The sequence below is a fragment of the Crinia signifera genome, chromosome 6 (assembly GCF_055691185.1).
Source record: "Crinia signifera chromosome 6, ASM5569118v1, whole genome shotgun sequence".
Taxonomy (NCBI): domain Eukaryota; kingdom Metazoa; phylum Chordata; class Amphibia; order Anura; family Myobatrachidae; genus Crinia; species Crinia signifera.
The window spans coordinates 279715028-279734575 of record NC_139222.1 but is presented as its reverse complement, the minus strand read 5'-3'; the positions used below and the strand labels follow the sequence as shown (position 1 = coordinate 279734575).

At 48.6% G+C, this 19548-nt stretch overlaps 1 protein-coding gene across 13 annotated transcripts in view; it reads right to left on the bottom strand.

Annotated features, from left to right (window-relative positions):
* Positions 1 to 19548, bottom strand: part of ABLIM1 (actin binding LIM protein 1) — a 211667-nt gene that overhangs the window by 159324 nt on the left and 32795 nt on the right. For 4 of the 13 annotated variants that reach the window (XR_014444656.1, XR_014444657.1, XR_014444660.1 and 1 more), the window contains exon 1: positions 14308 to 14802. The exons of 1 other annotated variant lie outside the window; for it this stretch is intronic. Coding sequence is in view for 1 of the 12 variants with exons in the window: in XM_083149751.1 (XP_083005877.1) it covers positions 14308 to 14554 (247 nt within the window). In the remaining 11 variants the exon portion in view is untranslated. Of the gene's footprint in view, positions 1 to 14307; positions 14803 to 19548 lie in introns of those variants that run through there. 8 more of the 13 variants (XR_014444667.1, XR_014444663.1, XR_014444658.1 and 5 more) reach the window with 5 other exon arrangements.

Genomic DNA, 19548 nt, shown 5'->3' with positions numbered 1-19548 from the left:
ACTCTGACCCAGGCTCACACTGTAGTATACACACTTCTGCAGTCCTCTATATCACTCTGAGTGTAGAACATTCAGTGACAGCAACTAGAAGCTGCCTGGTCTGCAACAATGACAGACTCACAGCGGGAGATGGTCACACTGTATACACAGGAAACCAGCACTCCCCTAACATGCCCACAACACACCCACAGCACTCCCCTAACACACCCACAGCACTCCCCTAACATACCAACAGCACTCCCCTAACATACCCACTGCACTCCCCTAACATGCCCACTGCACTCCCCTAACATGCCCACTGCACTCCCCTAATACGCCCACAGCACTCCCCTAACACACCCGTAGTACTTCCCTAACATGCCCACAACACACCCACAGCACTCCCCTAACACACCCACAGCACTCCCCTAACATACCCACAGCACTCCCCTAACATACCCACTGCACTCCCCTAACATGCCCACTGCACTCCCCTAATACGCCCACAGCACTCCCCTAACACACCCGTAGTACTTCCCTAACATGCCCACAACACACCCACAGCACTTCCCTAACACACCCACAGTACTCCCGTAACACACCCACTGCACTCCCCTAACACACCCACAGCACTTCGATAACACACCCACAGCACTTCCCTAACACACCCACAGCACTCACCTAACATACCCACTGCACTCACCTAACATACCCACTGCACTCACCTAACATACCCACTGCACTCCCCTAACATACCTGCAGCACTTCCCTAACACACCCACTGCACTCACCTAACATGCCCACTGCACTCCCCTAACATACCCACTGCACTCCCCTAACATACCTGCAGCACTCCCCTAATATGCCCACTGCACTCCCCTAACATGCCCACTGCACTCCCCTAACATACCTGCAGCACTCCCCTAACATAACTGCAGCACTCCCCTAACATGCCCACTGCATTCCCCTAACATACCTGCAGCACTTCCCTAACACACCCACTGCACTCACCTAACATACCGCACAGACTAGCAGAACGCAGACCAGCAAAGAACAGACTAGCAGAGCGCACAGACTGCAGAACACAGACTAGCAGAGCGCACAGACTGCAGAACACAGACCAGCAGAACACACAGACCAGCAGAGAGCACAGACTGCAGAACACACAGACTAGCAGAGCGCACAGACTGCAGAACACACAGACTGCAGAACACACAGGCTAGCAGAGCGCACAGAGACTGCAGAACACACAGACTAGCAGAGCGCAGACTGCAGAGTGCACAGACTGCAGAGCGCACAGACTAGCAGAACACACAGACTGCAGAACACACAGACCAGCAGAGCACACAGACTGCAGAACACACAGACTGCAGAACACACAGACTGCAGAACACACAGACTAGCAGAGCGCACAGACTGCAGAACACACAGACTAGCAGAGCGCACAGACTGCAGAAAACACAGACTAGCAGAGCGCACAGACTGCAGAGCGCACAGACTAGCAAAACACACAGACTGCAGAACACACAGACTAGCAGAGCACACAGACTGCAGAACACACAGATCAGCAGAGCGCACAGACTGCAGAACACACAGACTAGCAGAGCGCACAGACTGCAGAACACACAGACTAGCAGAGCGCACAGACTGCAGAACACACAGACTAGCAGAACACACAGACTAGCAGAGCCCCCAGTCACCGGCAGCACATAGATGAGCCCTGCGCAGCTATTTTTAGCTTATCCGAGGCAGCTACACCATGAGTCAGTCTAATAATACAGAGTGTCTGCATGGCAGCACGCGGGAAAGGGCTCTGCACATCCCAGCTGCAAGACCAGTGCTAGGGCCCCGTATACACGGCATGCCTGCTGCTCATTCATAACGGCACGCAGGTGGCCAGGACTGGGGCGAGAGAGAGATGGCTGGTTATAACAGCGCAGCGCAGATCAGAAATGTATGATGTATTCATATGTACATACGTTCTAAGGGACAGGTGTATCAAGCTTCAACAACTGATAAAGTGGAGAACTGAAATTTTTCAAACACAGCCTGTATCATGACAGTTAGGAGCTGATTGATACCCCATCATACATACTACCCGAGATTTCACTCCCAGGTTCGATCCCGGGATTTTAGTGACCTGGGTCGATTGCAGGTGCTTAGGATCCGGGAGTGAAATCCTGAGTCGGCCCTTTCAGACGTACGCTAGTCCCGGGTTGATGAGCGTTCATGTGAAAAAATTGGTTGCTATGGGCAACATCCCATCTCATATATTTAGCCAGATCCCTCAATCTGTGACTGTGTGTGTATAACGTTGGGCGGAGTCAGACAGTGAACTCCGCCCCAGCTCAGCATTATACACCCAGCTATACACAGATCTAGCCTGCCCTTTAACATAAATGGATGCCCGGGTACACAGTCATCAGAGGAACCCACTGCCACTCACATATAGCACTGCAGCGCCATCCGCATATCCCTCTGCCCGGTGCCCTGCGATCCGCAAGTCTCGCAGAAACACTACCTAGCCTCCAGGCTCCCCACCAACATACCAGCGGCACTGCAACCTGGAAGTCTTGTGCGAACTCCCGGAAGTATCGTGGAAAAGCCTGCACACGCGCCAACAGCCGGAGCAACCGCTCCCATAGCTTGGGACCACAACACTCCATAGCAACCGCTCCTGCTGTTTGGGACCCTGCCAGCCTCCACACCCCCAAGTCCACGACACCCTCTCCCACAGCCTGCTACTTACACACCCACCGGGCTCATCCTCCCGATTCCTGCGACCCTCACACCTGGAAGGCCATGCCACACACTACACCACCTGGAGCACAGACACCCCTCACACTACCACCAAATGCTAATAGGTAAATCATTACTCTTTTCATCCACCCATCACCCAATACCACCATACCACAATGCCTGACTGTACACCTCTCCATCCCGCACTACACCCACACCTCATCATACCACACCCACGCCATTACGGACTATCTACCACATACAGCACCCCCAGACACCATTCGTAACCCACGGTACCCTTCATCCGCTCCTCCAACACCCCCCCCCCCCCCCAAAAAAAAATCACCCACCCAACACCCCCCCACACACACAACATCACCTCCAAAACAAACAATTTTTTTTTTACACCATTCCCTCACCCACCAATGCCACCACCACACACACCTACAACACTACTACACACGACCCTACCCCAACCACACCACACTACACCCCACCCCACCCTCCCCTATACATCACACACCAAACTCATAAACTTCCACTACAAACACACACACTGCATCCCTCTCCCCCAGTAAACATGCAGCACTACCTGCTACCTCTGCACCAGTATTCACAGGATAAGGGGGTGGAGCCCCTTATGACGGCGTGAAGAGCGCAATGGATCACCTAGTCTTCAACAGAACTCCAATCTTACTAAAGGACAAAATTTACTAAGATCAAATGGGTAGAGATGCACCCATTCCTACCCACGGCCGGGACCCGCACATCGGCAAATTTACAATCATTTGTATGTCTACATTTGTCTGTGAATCAGCTCAAAGTACGAATGGAAAATACACTGTCCAGGGCTGTTAATGCTTTGGCTGGGTAATTTTGTGTAAAACGTTTCCCCCCAGCTGTGTTGTTACACCGCTGGCTGTTGGAGCCCGTCGTATACCCCTAGTATTTCTGTCCCCAGTATTTTTGTAACCAGGACAGATCCAAGACCCCAGTGCTGGTTGCTGAAATACAGGGGGACCCTAATCATTTTGTCCCCTGTATTTCTGGAACCAGGCCTGGCTGGTTATACTTGGTGGGAGGGACCCCATGTCGGTTTTTACATTTATTAAAAAAAAAAAATGTTTTACACATACTGTACCATCGCACGGATCTGACTGATCTGTGCGATGCTTCAGCCTCCTCCTTGGGAAACTCAGCAGCCAAACACAAATTTCTTCATCGGCAAATATGAATCCTGACAATTCGTCAGCTTAGTAAATTTGACGGGCTCTCAGGATGAAAATGTGTCCGAAGCCATTCATTAATGATCATACAGCGGTGGCCGTTGCAGCCGAGCTCGGTGGATTTTGCCTTAATTGCTCTGTCCAGCATATACGTCAGCCTGCCTGGGGCACCGCAGGCCCGTGCTTCTGGGATGCGGTCATTTGGTCTACTGCATTATGGTCGACAGTCATTAGGTCGAATCCATTAGGTCGACATGCTAAAAGGTCGACATGACTCTAGGTCGACATGGGAAAAGGTCGACATGATTCTAGTTCGAAAGGTCATTAGTTCGACAGGTCATTAGTTCGACAAGGTCATTAGTTCGACATTGTCTATGTCGACATTCACAAGGTCGACATGGAGTTTTTCACTGTTTTTTGAGCCAACATGTGCCGACAGGCGGTATTTCATGCCCTACCATCCACTAGGGCGTGATGGGAGAATAAAATAGTGTGCCGAGCGTAGCGAGGCACCGTGCCCGACGCATCGCGAGCGCAGCGAGCGATGCGAGGGGATGCAGTGCACTTTAAACTGTGTCCATGTTGACTGTGTTGACATTCAGGTAAAAAAACAGTGAAAAACCCCATGTCGACCTTGTGAATGTCGACATAGACAATGTCGAACTAATGACCTTGTCGAACTAATGACCTGTCGAACTAATGACCTTTCGACCTAGAATCATGTCGACCTTTTCCCATGTCGACCTAGAGTCATGTCGACCTTTTAGCATGTCGACCTAATGGATTCGACCTAATGACTTTCTACCATAATGCAATAGACCAAATGATCCCAACCCGTGCTTCTACAGCACAGGAAGAGCTAGGGTAAGATCTGCAGGGAAACTACAGGTAAAAGCTATATATATATATTTATCTCTCTCTCTCTCTCCACCGCTTCCTGATGTTGCCAAGCAATTATAAACCACAGACGGCCTGGACTGGGCTCCGAAATGGCCTTCGCTCATGTCATACAGAACATAAACTGAGGGGGTTATTCTGGTTCACTCCTTCTGGCAAATTCCTTCTTAGATGGACAAAACCATGTGCACTGCAGGGGGGCAGAGAGAATTAGATTTGGGTGAGTTATTTTGTTTCTGTGCAGGGAAAATACTGGCTGCTTTATTTTTACACTGCAATATAGATCTAACTTTGAAGTAAAACCCCACCCAAATCTAACTCTCTCTGCACATGTTACATCTGCCCCACCTGCAGTGCACATGGTTTTGTCCATCTAAGAAGGAATTTGCCATAAGGAGTGAACCAGAATAAGGCCCTAAGTGCTCATAGATCACACAAGAAAGATAAATCGTTACAAATATATAACTCCATCTTCATTGCATTGTACATGATGTGAATCCTACATGCGGCAATATATATTATTAATGGGTGCAAGGTGCTTCCTCTGTATGTAGAGGACTCCAATATTAATGTGTGGCATGCTCTGTAAACCCAGGCAGTGCCCTGTAACCCGGCAAACTCATTACCGGTGCCAGGCGGCACGTTATACCCAGCTACCGGACCAGTTATTACAGGCTACAAGCAATTTCCTCTTAAGGGGCATAGGGCCTTATTCTGGTTGGTGCGGCCGGGCCGTACACGTACGTTCCGGGGTTTTTCATGATCTGCGCATGCGTACATTCGCTAATGCGCAGGCGCGAACACTCCACAACGCTTACGGACGGGTCTCTCCGTGCGAAAAAACCTGTACGCGAGAGTACGGGCATTGGGGGCGGCATAGGGGCGTGTTGAGGGGAGCGGCCGAAATAATGAGGGAAAATGGGCGTAAATATGGGCGTACACGGGGGTGTGCACCAAAAATGAGCGGTGCTACTACCGCACGATCGCCTAAAGCACCGTTCATTTCGGACACAAAACAGGCGGCCGCCAACCGCCAGCTCAAACCACCCCTACAGATACCGCATGCCAGCGTGCGCCTGGGTTTGCTAATTTACGCTGATTACTACTCAAACACATACACCTGAATGTAATAAGCAATGCTGCAGTCTATTAACTCCAAACCATGATTTCACTACCTGCAAGCCACACACAGCACTCAAACACATTGGAAGCTTATCTTTCTATACTTCTCTACATTTAAAGGTTTGTTTAATTTAAGGTAAGAATCTTTTTAAGACCTGCTTATATATGCTAAGGTAGGTATTTGTTAAACAGTTAGACACATTCACTACGTGCTTTCATAGACTTTACACAGTAGCACACTCAATCTACACAAGTCGACATGTGTCAACGTGTTCACTCTAATACAAACATAGGTTTTGTATTTATGATACAATAACATAAACCACATCTAACACCTACAAAGGATGTTTCAGCAATGTTTTAAGCCCATGCCCACTATTTTGCACATTAATTAATTCAATCAATTAATTAATTTTCATAATTATAGTTGAAAGGCAAGATTTGCAGGTCCATATATGTGAAGGGTATGTCAGCGTACACGGACGTACGCTCACTCTCACGAGCGGTAACATAAGCTGACTTTTCTATTGAAAACAATAGGGACCCGTCCGTGCAAGCTGGCGTACGCTCAGATAGCCGCAAGAAGTCGGTGGGAAGACGGACGAGAGACGTCCGTACACGGTGGCGTACGCTCAATTGTACGCCAGTTGTCGGAGTGTAAGGGCTGATCCGTCCGTGTACGTTGGCGTACGCTCAATTGTACGCCACTCCCCTTCGACGTTGTTTCTGCCCGTACGTATGCGGCTGATTTGTGGGTGGACTTAACCCCAACGGCCGCGTACGGATAGCGTACGTTAATATGGAACGTACGCACGTTTGGCCGCTACGATCAGAATAACCTCCATAGTCAGGTACCCACAGGGTAATCCGGGCAGGGCCAATTCAGTTACTGGGGATTCACCTGCGTGTTACTTTCCCATAAAACGACGTCGCTGGGGGTTAACGCGCAGGGAAAACCCATCGATTCTGCGATTATCACAGAAGCCATGATTTCCCAAACATAACCCCTGATTTCTGGCACAGGGAAAAGGCTATTTATTAGTATCCCCTATATATTGTACTAGCCTCAGGTGCCTGAATGGATTCGGTATGAAATCCCGACAGACAAAATCCCAACAGGGACAAAATCCCGAATGGATCATAATACCGACAAGGACAAAATCCCGACAAGGACAAAATCCCGATTTTCTCCCGACCTCGCGACCTGTCGACCCAAAGTCATGTTGACAGTTTAACCTGTACATTCTATATGTCGGTATTTTGACCTTATCAGGATTTTAAATGTCGGGATTTTGTCCTTGTCTGGATTTTAAATGTCGGGATTTTGTCCTTGCCGGGATTTTGTCTTTGTCTGTATTATGACCCATTCGGGATTTTGACCGTCGGGATTATGACTGCATCCCGCCTGAATCATGTCTGTAAGAAAAGCAAAAAAAAAAACCCCAAAAAAACCAAGCAAACTGCGCAAAACCTTGCTGTGCTGCAGGTGGGTAGATGCAACATGTGCAGGAAGAGATAGAACCGTGCTGAATCAGACCCTAAAGTTGTCCAAACACCAGGGTGATACAGAAGGCTGGGAGCCAGCAGGCGTCTTATACAGAAGTCACAATGAGGATATAAATGACTTGTCTGAGACACACTGGGGAAGATCCATTATTGAAACATGGAGCTGTGTGCTTCCGAGAAATGAATCAGACGGATGAAGTAAAGGTCAGTGCTGCAGAAATAGCGCATCAATATAATGCAGTTATTAGAAACGCCGGAGCCGGAGCAGCTACGGCCTGATCGGAAGGGGTTGGCCATTAGGCAGGATTAGACGCGCTAGGAGTGTGTGATAAATGTCCCCAATACCCAATGTAGTAGGATATACAGGATCGTCAGAATGGCAATGAGACCATTTGTTCAGTAAAACGTGGAACGCGTATCTCTCTATACTGGATGAGGTGACCCGCAGAACCCTCTCCAGGGACAATCGCCTCGACACCTGTAAATCTGCCGGTAGATGGCGCTGGCAGAGTCCTTATGAACTAAGGAGTAAGCACAGTAGTGTAAAAGCAGGGCTTTCATTTGCAGAATGATTCATCTTATTTGAGGAGTGTTGTGAATAGAATGCACAAGCAGCTTCTGCTGATTAAAATGATATGCGGAATTCCTATAGTCTGTCTATGACCGCGGCTGTATCTGCATGCAGAATGCTGTTACAATGTTCTCTGTATGGAGATATAGCAGCGGTCATACAGAGATCTTTTGGCCTGACGCCAAGGATTTTAATCAGCAGAAGCTGCTTGAGCATTCCATTCAGATTCATTTTTAACAAACAAAGTAACAAGCAAGCAAATACGCGCAGCCCTACAGAGTCATACGGCGCACACGCATCATGTGTAACGCAACTTGTAGCGCACACAGGATAGATACATGTGAATACATCTGTATACTGTACGCTATATACTGTAGCTACAACCGTATACTGTAAGCATTCAGCGACCACCCTATACTGTATGTATAAAGCTGCAGTCCTCTACTGTATGCAACCCATCTCCTACCCTGAACTGTATACTACACAGTACTGTACATCCCCAGCCCTATAGTGTATACTACACAGTACTGTACATCCCCAGCCCTATATTGTATACGACATTGTACAGCTCATACCCTATACCGTACATATACTATACTGTACAGCAACTGCCCCATAGTGTATACTACTGGTCTAGTGCTATACAGGATACTGTATATTACACTGTACATCCCCAGCCCTATATTGTATACTACACAGTACTGTACATCCCCAGCCCTATATTGTATACGACACTGTACAGCTCATACCCTATACCGTACATATACTATACTGTACAGCACCAGCCCCATAGTGTATACTACACAGTACTGTACATCCCCAGCCCCATATTGTATATTACACAGTACTGTACATCCCCAGCCCTATATTGTATACCACACTGTACAGCAGGGGTCTTCAACCCATGGCCCGCGGGCCACAAGTGGCCCACTGAGTTGTTTTGAGTGGCCCTCCACCTGCCGCCTCTCATTGCTGTGTAAAAAAAAAAACCTTCTGCGCTAGTCCCCTTTGCATGTGGGACGCGGCAGAGGTGGATGTGCAGTGGCTGGGGTGGTCGGGACTGTGCGCGGACATGCGCATTGTGTATTTCCTGATACCGTGCACCTGTCCCCCCCCCTGCGCCCTTTCAGAGCGCAGTGACAGCCACCGCCAGTCCTCTGATGAAGCTGTTGTTTCCTGAGACCTCTGCCAGGGACATGGAGCATCTTGTGACATTGCAGAAGATTCAGGCAAGTTTCTTAGGGAAGGGGGAAGCTGGCTAAATGCAGTGCTAACTTCGGGGGGCTGGCTGCAACGCGGTGCTGAGTATGGGGGGTGGGCTGGCTGCAATGCTTTGCTGACTATGGGGGGGGGGCGTGAGCTGGCTGCAATGTTGTGCTGAACATGGGGGGGTGAATGGGCTGCAATGCGGTGCTGACTATGATGGGGGGCTACCTGGCTGTGTGGTGCTGACTATGGGAGGGCTGGCAGGCTGTGCAATGTGGTGCTGACTATGGGGGGGCAATACTGGGGCACTTTGTGAGGGACACTACTGGTGGCATTTTGTGAGGGACACTACTGGTGGCATTTTATAAGAGGCACTGCTGGGGGCATAATATCTATAAGCAGGAGTATTGGGGGCATTATAGTGCAAGGTGCAATGGGCATCATGGTGTGTGGCATAATGTGTAATGGGCATTATGGTGTGTGGCACAATGTGTAATGGACATTACAGATAAACCGTGTATATTAATTTAAGTAGCCTGTCATTGTTTGGGCTTGATTTGTGAGGCGAGCTAGGTCACTGTGTGGACCTTAATGTTTATATGTCACTGTGTGGCCTTTAGCCAGCCAACTTAAGCGTGGAAGGACAACAACTATTCCTGCTGTAACCAATGTCTGGTCATACAGGTTGCAAAAGTGAGATGTCAGGTAATGGTTTTCCTGCTAGTTCACACTCTTATAATTAGACCACGCCCATTAGAATTAGGCCACACCCATTTTTGGGAGCGCGTCTACACCGCGTGCAATTTCATCAATATAATATTATGTATGGGGAGCTGCATTTTTTTCTGTTCGCACTGGGACCCTAATTGTCTAGAAATAGTCCTGGTGCTGACTATATATTGGGGATGGGGTTTATGTGTATGGGCAGCTGTGCCAACTATGTATGCAGGGGCTGTGCTATCTATAAAGGGCTGTGCTCTATGGGGGCTGCGATGTCTATCTATGAAGGACTGTGCTAATTACCACAGTAGAGATTAGTGGCCCTCAGGCTTCATTGAATTTTTTAATGTGGCCCACACTGTCGTAAAGGTTGAAGACCCCTGCTGTACAGCTCATACCCTATACCGTACATATACTATACTGTACATCCCCAGCCCTATATTGTATACTACACAGTACTGTACATCCCCAGCCCTATATTGTATACTACACAGTACTGTACATCCCCAGCCCTATATTGTATACTACACAGTACTGTACATCCCCAGCCCTATATTGTATACTACACAGTACTGTACATCCCCAGCCCTATATTGTATACTACATTGTACAGCTCATACCCTATACTGTACATATACTATACTGTACAACACCAGCCCCATAGTGTATACTACTGTACACAATATTGTTCTGGTGCTATACACAATACTGTATATATATTTAACTACTCCTCACCTTCATGAGGTGAAGTACTGCGACTGACCACTAGAGGACACTTTAGGGAAAGTGAAAGCAATTTTTGCAGGGACACTGATCTGGTTCAAACTTTCTGGATATGGGGCGGGATGTATCAATATTCACTTTTCTGTAGTGATTCGATTGTTTTGCGATGATTTTCGCGTTATTTACGATGATTTTATGCATATCTTTGGTCCGCGCTAATGTGGACCTCTCCCGAAATCTTTTCGTTTTTTTTTTTTTTTGTGCGCATGGGCAGATGCGTCCTGCTGCTGGCTGGGTTTCCCGGGCTCGCAGCGCTCAGCTTGACTTGCTGACGAACTGCAGTTGTTACAGTTCAATTATTAAAGTATAATGTATTTTTACAGTGTGTTATTTACCTTATGAAAACAGGTTGTGCTGTGGGATGTATTTTACTTGTTGTATGGGAGGCAAGATTGGTTCTTTTTTGGAAGGTCTGAGGCACAGATCATCAGGGCTGAGGCAGTGTGCCTCACACCTCACTGCCTCTTGCCTAGCCCTGATGATCTGTGCCTCACACCTTCCAAAAAAGAACCAATCTTGCCTCCCATACAACAAGTAAAATACATCCCACAGCACAACCTGTTTTCATAAGGTAAATAACACACTGTAAAAATACATTATACTTTAATAATTGAACTGTAACAACTGCAGTTCGCCAGCAATATAAGGCGAATTATATAGAAGAGAAGCTGAGCGCTGCGAGTGTTAATACATCACACAGCGCTTCAGCTACAATGCTGTCCAATGGGAGGATGTTTCGCGCCGGAAACTCTGCGATACTTCAACCCGGCGGAGTTTTTTCAACAATAGAAAACGAAAACTTTATTAATACATGAAGCGAACAAGGGACCAACGCGAAAACGGGATGTCAACGCCACGGTAAGCGTTGATACATCCCGCCCATGGAGAGAGGGAGCTGTGAATACAGAGATTGGCGGCAGGAGCAGATAGGGACTGGGGGTGGGGTGGAGTTTGTGGGCTAAACTGTCACAGCTCAAAGTGAAAGTACAGCTTAAAGCAGAGGTGTCAAACTCAAATTCATCGGGGGCCGCATCAGCAGTTTGGTCACCCTCAAAGGGCCGGTTGTATCTGTAGGACTATGTGTCCACTCTTTATTATCATAAATTATTGTCACTGCATTCAATTATTACTGTTTTTTGTAATAATGTAAGTAATAACTAGCAGGGAGATTGGCTGGGGGCCTGGGACAGGGCACAGTGACGTGACGTCAGATCGCCCAGCAGGTGACCTGGGCCTCTGGGTTCACAGGACTCTCGCTAGAGTTCTGGACTGGTGGTGACAGTGGGACAGATAATGATAATGACCCTGGACACAGGCAGCCACACTACAGATTTGTGGGCTAAGGCTGCGGCTGTGTGCTGCTGGCCTGGCTCTCTGCCTGCCCGGCCACAGACTCTGGACTGGACAGACTGGTCTGGACAACAAGAGACAACACAACTGCATACCTCCCAACTGTCACGATTCCGTCGGGACAGTCCCGATTTTCGGGTCCTGTCCCGACGTCCCACCCGCGGCAGGCATTGTCCCGCTGCGGGGGGTGGCAGTTGGGAGAGCCCCCAATCTAGTAGAATAGACGCTGTGCGCATGCGCACAGCGTCTATTCTCGTATGAAAATGAGGTTGCGGCTAATTAGCATAAGCCGCGCCCTCATTTGCATACGCCCGCCCCCTTTTCGGACACAAGTTGGGAGGTATGCAACTGTGCCCACCCCACTGCCGAACTTACAGTAAATATACTGAACTAACTGATGCCACTGCTGCGCAGTGCGGAACCACAGGCAGGAGGCAGCTCACCGCCGGGCCGGCGTCCAAGTCCGACAGGCAGCCGCAGCAGCATGCACGTCACGGTGTCACTGGCACTGCTGTCAGGCGGGCGTGTTACACATGGCAGCGCCGTAGCTGCTGCCCGCAGGAGGAGCCGGGGAGGAGTCGGGCATGTCACACAGTGACACTAACAAGTCTGTGTCCACTGTCCTGCCTCCCTCCTCCTCCCAGCGAGCGCCGCGGCGGAGTGACTGTGTCACCCGGCTTCCTCACGTTGTTAGGTATGTCTCTCAGTCTCGAGTCGTCATGTGAGTGTCTCGGCGGGGGTGGGTGGCGGCGGTCTCGGTCATTATGCATTAGGTCGACATGGTCATTAGATCAACACAAGAATTAGGTCGACATGGGAAAAGGTCGACACAAGTTTTTCATGTTTTTTTTTTAAAATAAGGTGTTTTTTCATACTTCACGCATCCAGTAATATCTATCAGTTCCTATTTATCATGTCACTGCGTATATGACGTACAGAGAGAACCCAGCAGCAGTGCAGTCAGCTGAAGTGCAAGCTCCTATGGCAACGGTCCCCGGACCTCCCTACATTTTGCGTTAGCCTGTGTCATTATGCATTATGCCACGCAACAAGGTTCTGTACAACACCGTGGCATATTCAGGCACCATATCAGATGCAAGGTAGAAGTATTCGTACCTTGGTACAACAAACGTGGTTCATCTCGGAGATGCTAGAAGGCACAGGGAACAGATTCCCTACCTCGTTCCCAGCCCACGGGGGTCCCAGCAGCGTCACGCAGCCCAAAAATGCCCCTTTGACCTTATCCTACCATTTGCCCGGCTCAGCCTCTTACAGCACAGAACCCTGACCTGCGTTCCCGGGGCTAATTCTGTAATGATCTAAACATAGCTCAACCACGGCTATACCTGGGCCCTGCCTGGTGCATGCTGAATATCCCCTATCACCAGGAAAAGGGGGAGCCCAGCGGAGTGCGGTCACGTGTGGCACCCTAACTCACAAGAGGGACCCAAGAGAGGATTTTATAGTAATCTCTAATAAACTGGCTGATTTAGCTTTGTGTGAACCCTCTCGTGGCTTTGTGTCTAAGGATTGGTCTCCTAATGACTGTAATCAATGACATCCCGTCACTCCTTGACCCATTAACTGCATCCTGTAGGTTTACAAGGACTCCACCTTCATACAACTTTGACTTGTTCCTTAGCACATGAGCTCCTTCAACAAGCAGCAAAAGGCAATGCACTATGACTCCTAGATTCCTCTGTATTCACGAGTTCTATCATCTGTCGCGGGATACAAAAGCTCTGGCACCATGTCTCCCATCACTCTAGAGCAGGCATGTCCAAACTATGGCCCTCCAGCTGTTGGGAAACTACAAGTCCCATGATGCCTTGCCACAGTTTTGCAATTAGGGAATGCTAAAACTATGGCAAGGCATGCTGGGATGTGTAGTTTCCCAACAGCTGGAGGGCCACAGTTTCTAGAATGTAAGCTCCCAGGAGCAGGGCCCTCACTCCTCTCGTCTGTTATTTTCTCAGCTTTCAAACAGTCAAAAGTATTTCTAGAATATTGCGGCATGCTACCGCCTACGTACCGGGCTACGGAACCCTTGTGGTGCCACATAAATAAAAGATAATATGAAAATGAAAAGGGCAGCAAAACGTAACCACTGGATGCCGCTAACAAATTCCGAGCACAGCAAAAGGCTACAAAGAAAAGTGTCTAGTTAAAGTTGCACGAGGGTACACCGAAGCCACCTGGCCCACTCACCCAGTCCTGAGGGAATGCCCGTCAGCTCCTCGCACAGGTAGTAATCTTCAGGATTGATGTAGGGCAAATGCTGCAGGATGCTCTGTTTGGGGATGAGGTACAAAACCTCAGCAATCTCCCCGTCCTCGATGATTGACATGCGCTTGACGGAATTACCGGGCTTGTTCTTTCCGGTGGCGACATCCTTGCTGCGTCCCGAGGAGCAGAGTCGCCCCAGGGCGTTCAGACTCCTGGGGAAGGATGGCATTGCAGGGTGCGAGGCCTCAGCCTGGACAGAGACACTGCCAGCCTGTGCCCTCACCGAGGGAGCTGGGCGTCCCCGGATACCTGTGCGGCCACACCGACGGCAGGGTGAGAACAGGCTAAGAGGCCCATTTTGGGCTATGCACCGTCAGAACCTTCACATTCCATCAGGAAGATCCGTTAAAGTATCCCAGAAGTGGGGACACGGAGGATCTCTGTGGCAGCCAGCAGCTCTCCAGCGTCTGGGAAGATGCCTCCTTGCTGAGGGAGATTAAAGCAAAGATATACTTGCTGAGATTACCAGGAGGAGATTACCAGCATAGGCCGCGTCAGCTGACCACGTCAACTCATCTCAAGCAGCGATGTGTTACAGCGATGGCACCTCGGGAGCGGTCCCCCCTCTCCCATCCTGTCCTGATTACGTTCCAGTAAAGTCTGGTATATAGGTAAAACCTAAGAGGATTACTGAGAAACATCTTTAAAAAAAGTGATATCCTTGAAGACAGGGATTTATCGGACAGAGCCCAAGACGCATGTGGGAGGAAAATCCACACAAGGATTTCAGCCCACGAAACTACACATGAGTCTGCAAATGCGATTGCAGGTTGATTAAAGTGCAAAATATATTTAAAAAATTTTTGGTACTTATGTAGTAACTGGGCTGCCGATTTTGAAATCGGGTCCATCGCATCGCATCGCACCCGACCATATCGCATGCAATGCGATGCGATGCGATGCGATGCGATGGACCCGATTTTTCCATAGGATTCAATGTTAAAATGGACTGAGTCCATTTTAACATGGAATTCAATGGGAAAAAGGGGTCCTTTTCATACCCCTACTATCCAAGTGGGCATGGAGTTGGATATAAACCTGTGGCGAGCGTAGCGAGCCACTGAGCCCGAAGCGTGGCGAGCGTAGCGAGCCCCGCGAGGGGACGCAGAATACCGTCCCCTCGCGGGGCTCGCTTCGCTCGCCACGCTTCGGGCTCGGTGGCTCGCTACGCTCGCCACAGGTTTATATCCAACTCCATGCCCACTTGGATAGTAGGGGTATGAAAAGGACCCCTTTTTCCCATTGAATTCCATGTTAAAATGGACTCAGTCCATTTTAACATTGAATCCTATGGAAAAATCGGGTCATCGCATCGCATCGCATCGTATGCGATGCGATATCGCATCGCATCGCATCTGATTGTATGCCTTAACTTAAGGCATACAATAAAAAAATCGGCAGCCCAGATACTACATAAGTACCAAATTTTTTTTTTTTTAAAGTGCATCGCTGTGATGGGGCCGCAGGGCTGTGTAGAATGTCGACAATCAGAATGACGACACGGACATCATGTTGACATGTCCTGTAAATAAAGACAGTTAGGATTACAGGAAAAGTGCAAATGCCATGTCCTCGCCACACCTGCTTCTGCGGTGCTGCGTCTAAGTACCGCCATGCATCTTGTGCCATATACCGCAAAAATGCTGGGATCTGTTCGCAGACTAGCGAACAGGTAAATTCCATCCGGCCGAAAACTCTCAGGATATGCCGACATATTTGCAGACACTCCCCTTTGCCCCCCAAACAGCATCTTCCTGTCGATCCCTCTGCGACTGATCCCCCACTGCGAACGTCATCACAGAGGGTACCACGGGGCGCACACTCTACCGATCATCACTCAACTGCGCCACCATCAATGCTGCAACCACAACTGAATCAGGCCCAAACTTACTGAACACAAGGGCGAGTCGTGTAGTGGAGGACGGGGCTCTGTAAGCAGAAGGACCTAGGTGAGCTACTGTCAGCACGGATCCGTGTTTGACAATATAGTGTAGAGGACTTCATGCATTTCGTCAAAGGATGAAAAGATCCCCAGTGTGAGTCAGTGGAGAAGTTGCCCAACCAATCAGCTGTTACCTATCATTTTATAGAATGCAGTTGATACATACAAGCTGATTGGTTGCCGTGGTTCAGAAGCAAATTGCTTCTTGTTTGCTCTTTTCTATTCTCTTCCAACCCTACACCACCCATGTGGTACCTATGGTAATGCCTTGTATTAGGGTTCCACCAGGGGGAGCTGGAAATCACCACTGCTCTGCTTTACAGGGGCTGTGACGCTAGGCCACACCCCGCTCTCCAAAGCCACACCCACCCACCTGGTAGCTTCGCCTCCGTGTGTAAATGACCCTTCCAGACTTATATCCAGGGCTATTTTTCAGCAGGCTCCAGCAGGAACTGAGGCCCTTATTCTAGTTCACTCTTTCTGACAAAATATTTCTTAGATGGACAAAACCATGTGCACTGCAGGTGAGGCAGGTGTTACTTGTGCAGAGATAATTAGATTTGGGTGGGGTTTTACACCTGCCTCACCTACAGTGCACATGGTTTTGTCCATCCAAGAAATATTTTGTCAGAAAGATTGAACTAGAATAAGGGCCTCAGTTCCTGCTGAAAAATAGCCCTGCTTATAGGGGTACATTTAATAAAAATAGGAGTTCTATTGATGATGTGATGTTGCTATGGGCAACCCATCAGATTCTGGGCCAGATGCACTAAGCTTCGAAAGTGATAATGGAGAGTGATAAACAGCCAGCCAATCAGCTCCTACGTGTCACGTCACAGGCTGTGTTTGAAAAATATCAGGCAGGAGCTGATTGGCTGGCTGTTTATATCTCTCCATTTTATCACTTTTGAAGCTTGGAGACTCTAGCCCCATGTCCTTTATCACACGTCTGATTCATATACCGCAGGCTCTCTCTTCACCGGAACAGACGCGGATAGAGTATGGGTTATTTGTCACAAGATATTAGACACATCAACATATAGGACTCGGCGGGGATTAGATGATTGCTCATTTACGTTGCCATACTTACAAAAAGCAGACTTGAGAGCGGACGTGCTTTATTCCTGGACCTAGAACCTGGAGACCAGACTGCAGCAAGTACATGGGTGGGGCAGTACGAAGAAACTTGGCATTAGCCCATTCACAGCAATCTGCATTGCAGATCGATGCACATAAATGATATTGAACTTGCTCCGGTCCTCCCCGCGCCAGCTGCTGACTGTCCTCATCCCGCTAGCTCTCCCCGGAGTATAGCACCTCGCTGCCAGGTGCAACACCCAGATCGCACACTGCAGGTGACACGCACAGTACCCGATGGCCGGGGATACAGGAAGAGCCCATTCGGCATCATGTGATAATATTTGGTCAGCACAGACGTTACCAGCCCCAGGACAGCACGAGGAACGAGCGTCAGCTGTGTGTCCCATCATTAGTGATAGGGCTGACTGCTCGGTACATTACTGCAACATCAGGGAGATTCAGACAATAAAAGCTGATTCAATAAACTTTCTCTACAACACGAGATTTCATAGAACGTAACACCAGCGACAATGCACAATCTCCCTGTATTATATTCCCCGGGACAAGCACTTTGCGGTCTATTAGACACCATTCGATAGCTGGATATCAAATTTGCACCGTACGGCGCTGAAAAACAACCCACTGTGTGGGCATATTATACATAGTGCCTACTTTGGGTCAGAGTCAAAAAAAGCAAGCGGAACAAACCATGTTGTAATACAAGGGCAGCAAAAACATTATATTGTTTCTGTGCAGGGTAAATACTGACTTCTTTTGCATGTAGCTCACAGATTTATTCTTATACCAGTTTCATATTGCAGATTTGGACAGGGGTCTGTCCAGGGACGTCAGAAAGGGGGTGGGGCGGAGGCACGTCATCAGCAGTCTGGGTAGGAGGCAGAGCTTGGAGCTGATGCTAACTCCTCCCTAAAGTATGAATGGGACCTGGGTTACCTGTTCAGACGGCACAGCAACCTGGGTCTGACCCGGAGTTAACCCTAATTTGAACCCACGTCAGAATGCCGGGCTGCTGGACCTGGGTAATTTGAGTAGTACTTTTCACACCACATGTTGACCCCGGTTGGTTGGTTATTTGTATATTGTGAAAGGGGTTTGACCAGGGTTGCCTACTTGACCCTCTCCTTCAGGGAGAAAATGCTCTTTTCCTGGACTCTCCTGGTAATGTATGATTGCCATCACCTGTGGTGAAACACCTGTCTTATCAATTACCTAGCTCCCCACAGGTGATGGCAATCCTACATTCCCAGGGACAGAGCATTTTCTTCCTTTGATTTCAGTTTGAACATCTACCCAACCAAGTCTCACTGCACATCTGCCCCACTGCAGCACAGCATTTTGCCTTTTTGATTGCTTTTTTGCATCGCTAGCAAAGCTTAATCAGGCCCTTTATAAATAGAGATTATCACTGAATTGTCCTGTGCAATAAGCCAGAAAAAGTCTATTAGAAAAAGTCTATTAATCTGCTCTAGAACCAAGTGCAGGACAGACCATCAGTAACAGGTTTGTGGCATAAGCTTCCAGAGTCATTTATTGCACTTTGCAGTATCTTAATGATACATGATCCTATAGATTGTAAGCTTGCAGCAGGGCCCTCCAACCTCTATGTCTGTCTGTTTCACCCAGTTTGTTCTTTCAGTGTTGTCATCAGTTGTAAAGAGCAACGGAATCTGCTGCGCTATATAAGACCCTGTAATGGAACCTGCTGCGCTATATAAGACACTGTAACGGAATCTGCTGCGCTATATAAGTCGCTGTAACGGAATCTGCTGCGCTATATAAGACCCTGTAATGGAACCTGCTGCATTATATAAGACACTGTAACGGAATCTGCTGCGCTATATAACACTCTGTAACGGAATCTGCTGCGCTATATAAGACACTGTAACGGAATCTGCTGCGCTATATAAGACACTGTAACGGAATCTGCTGCGCTATATAAGAAACTGTAACGGAATCTGCTGCGCTATATAAGACACTGTAACGGAATCTGCTGCGCTATATAAGACACTGTAATGGAATCTGCTGCGCTATATAAGACACTGTAACGGAATCTGCTGCGCTATATAAGACACTGTAACGGATTCTGCTGCACTATATAAGACGCTGTAACGGAATCTGTT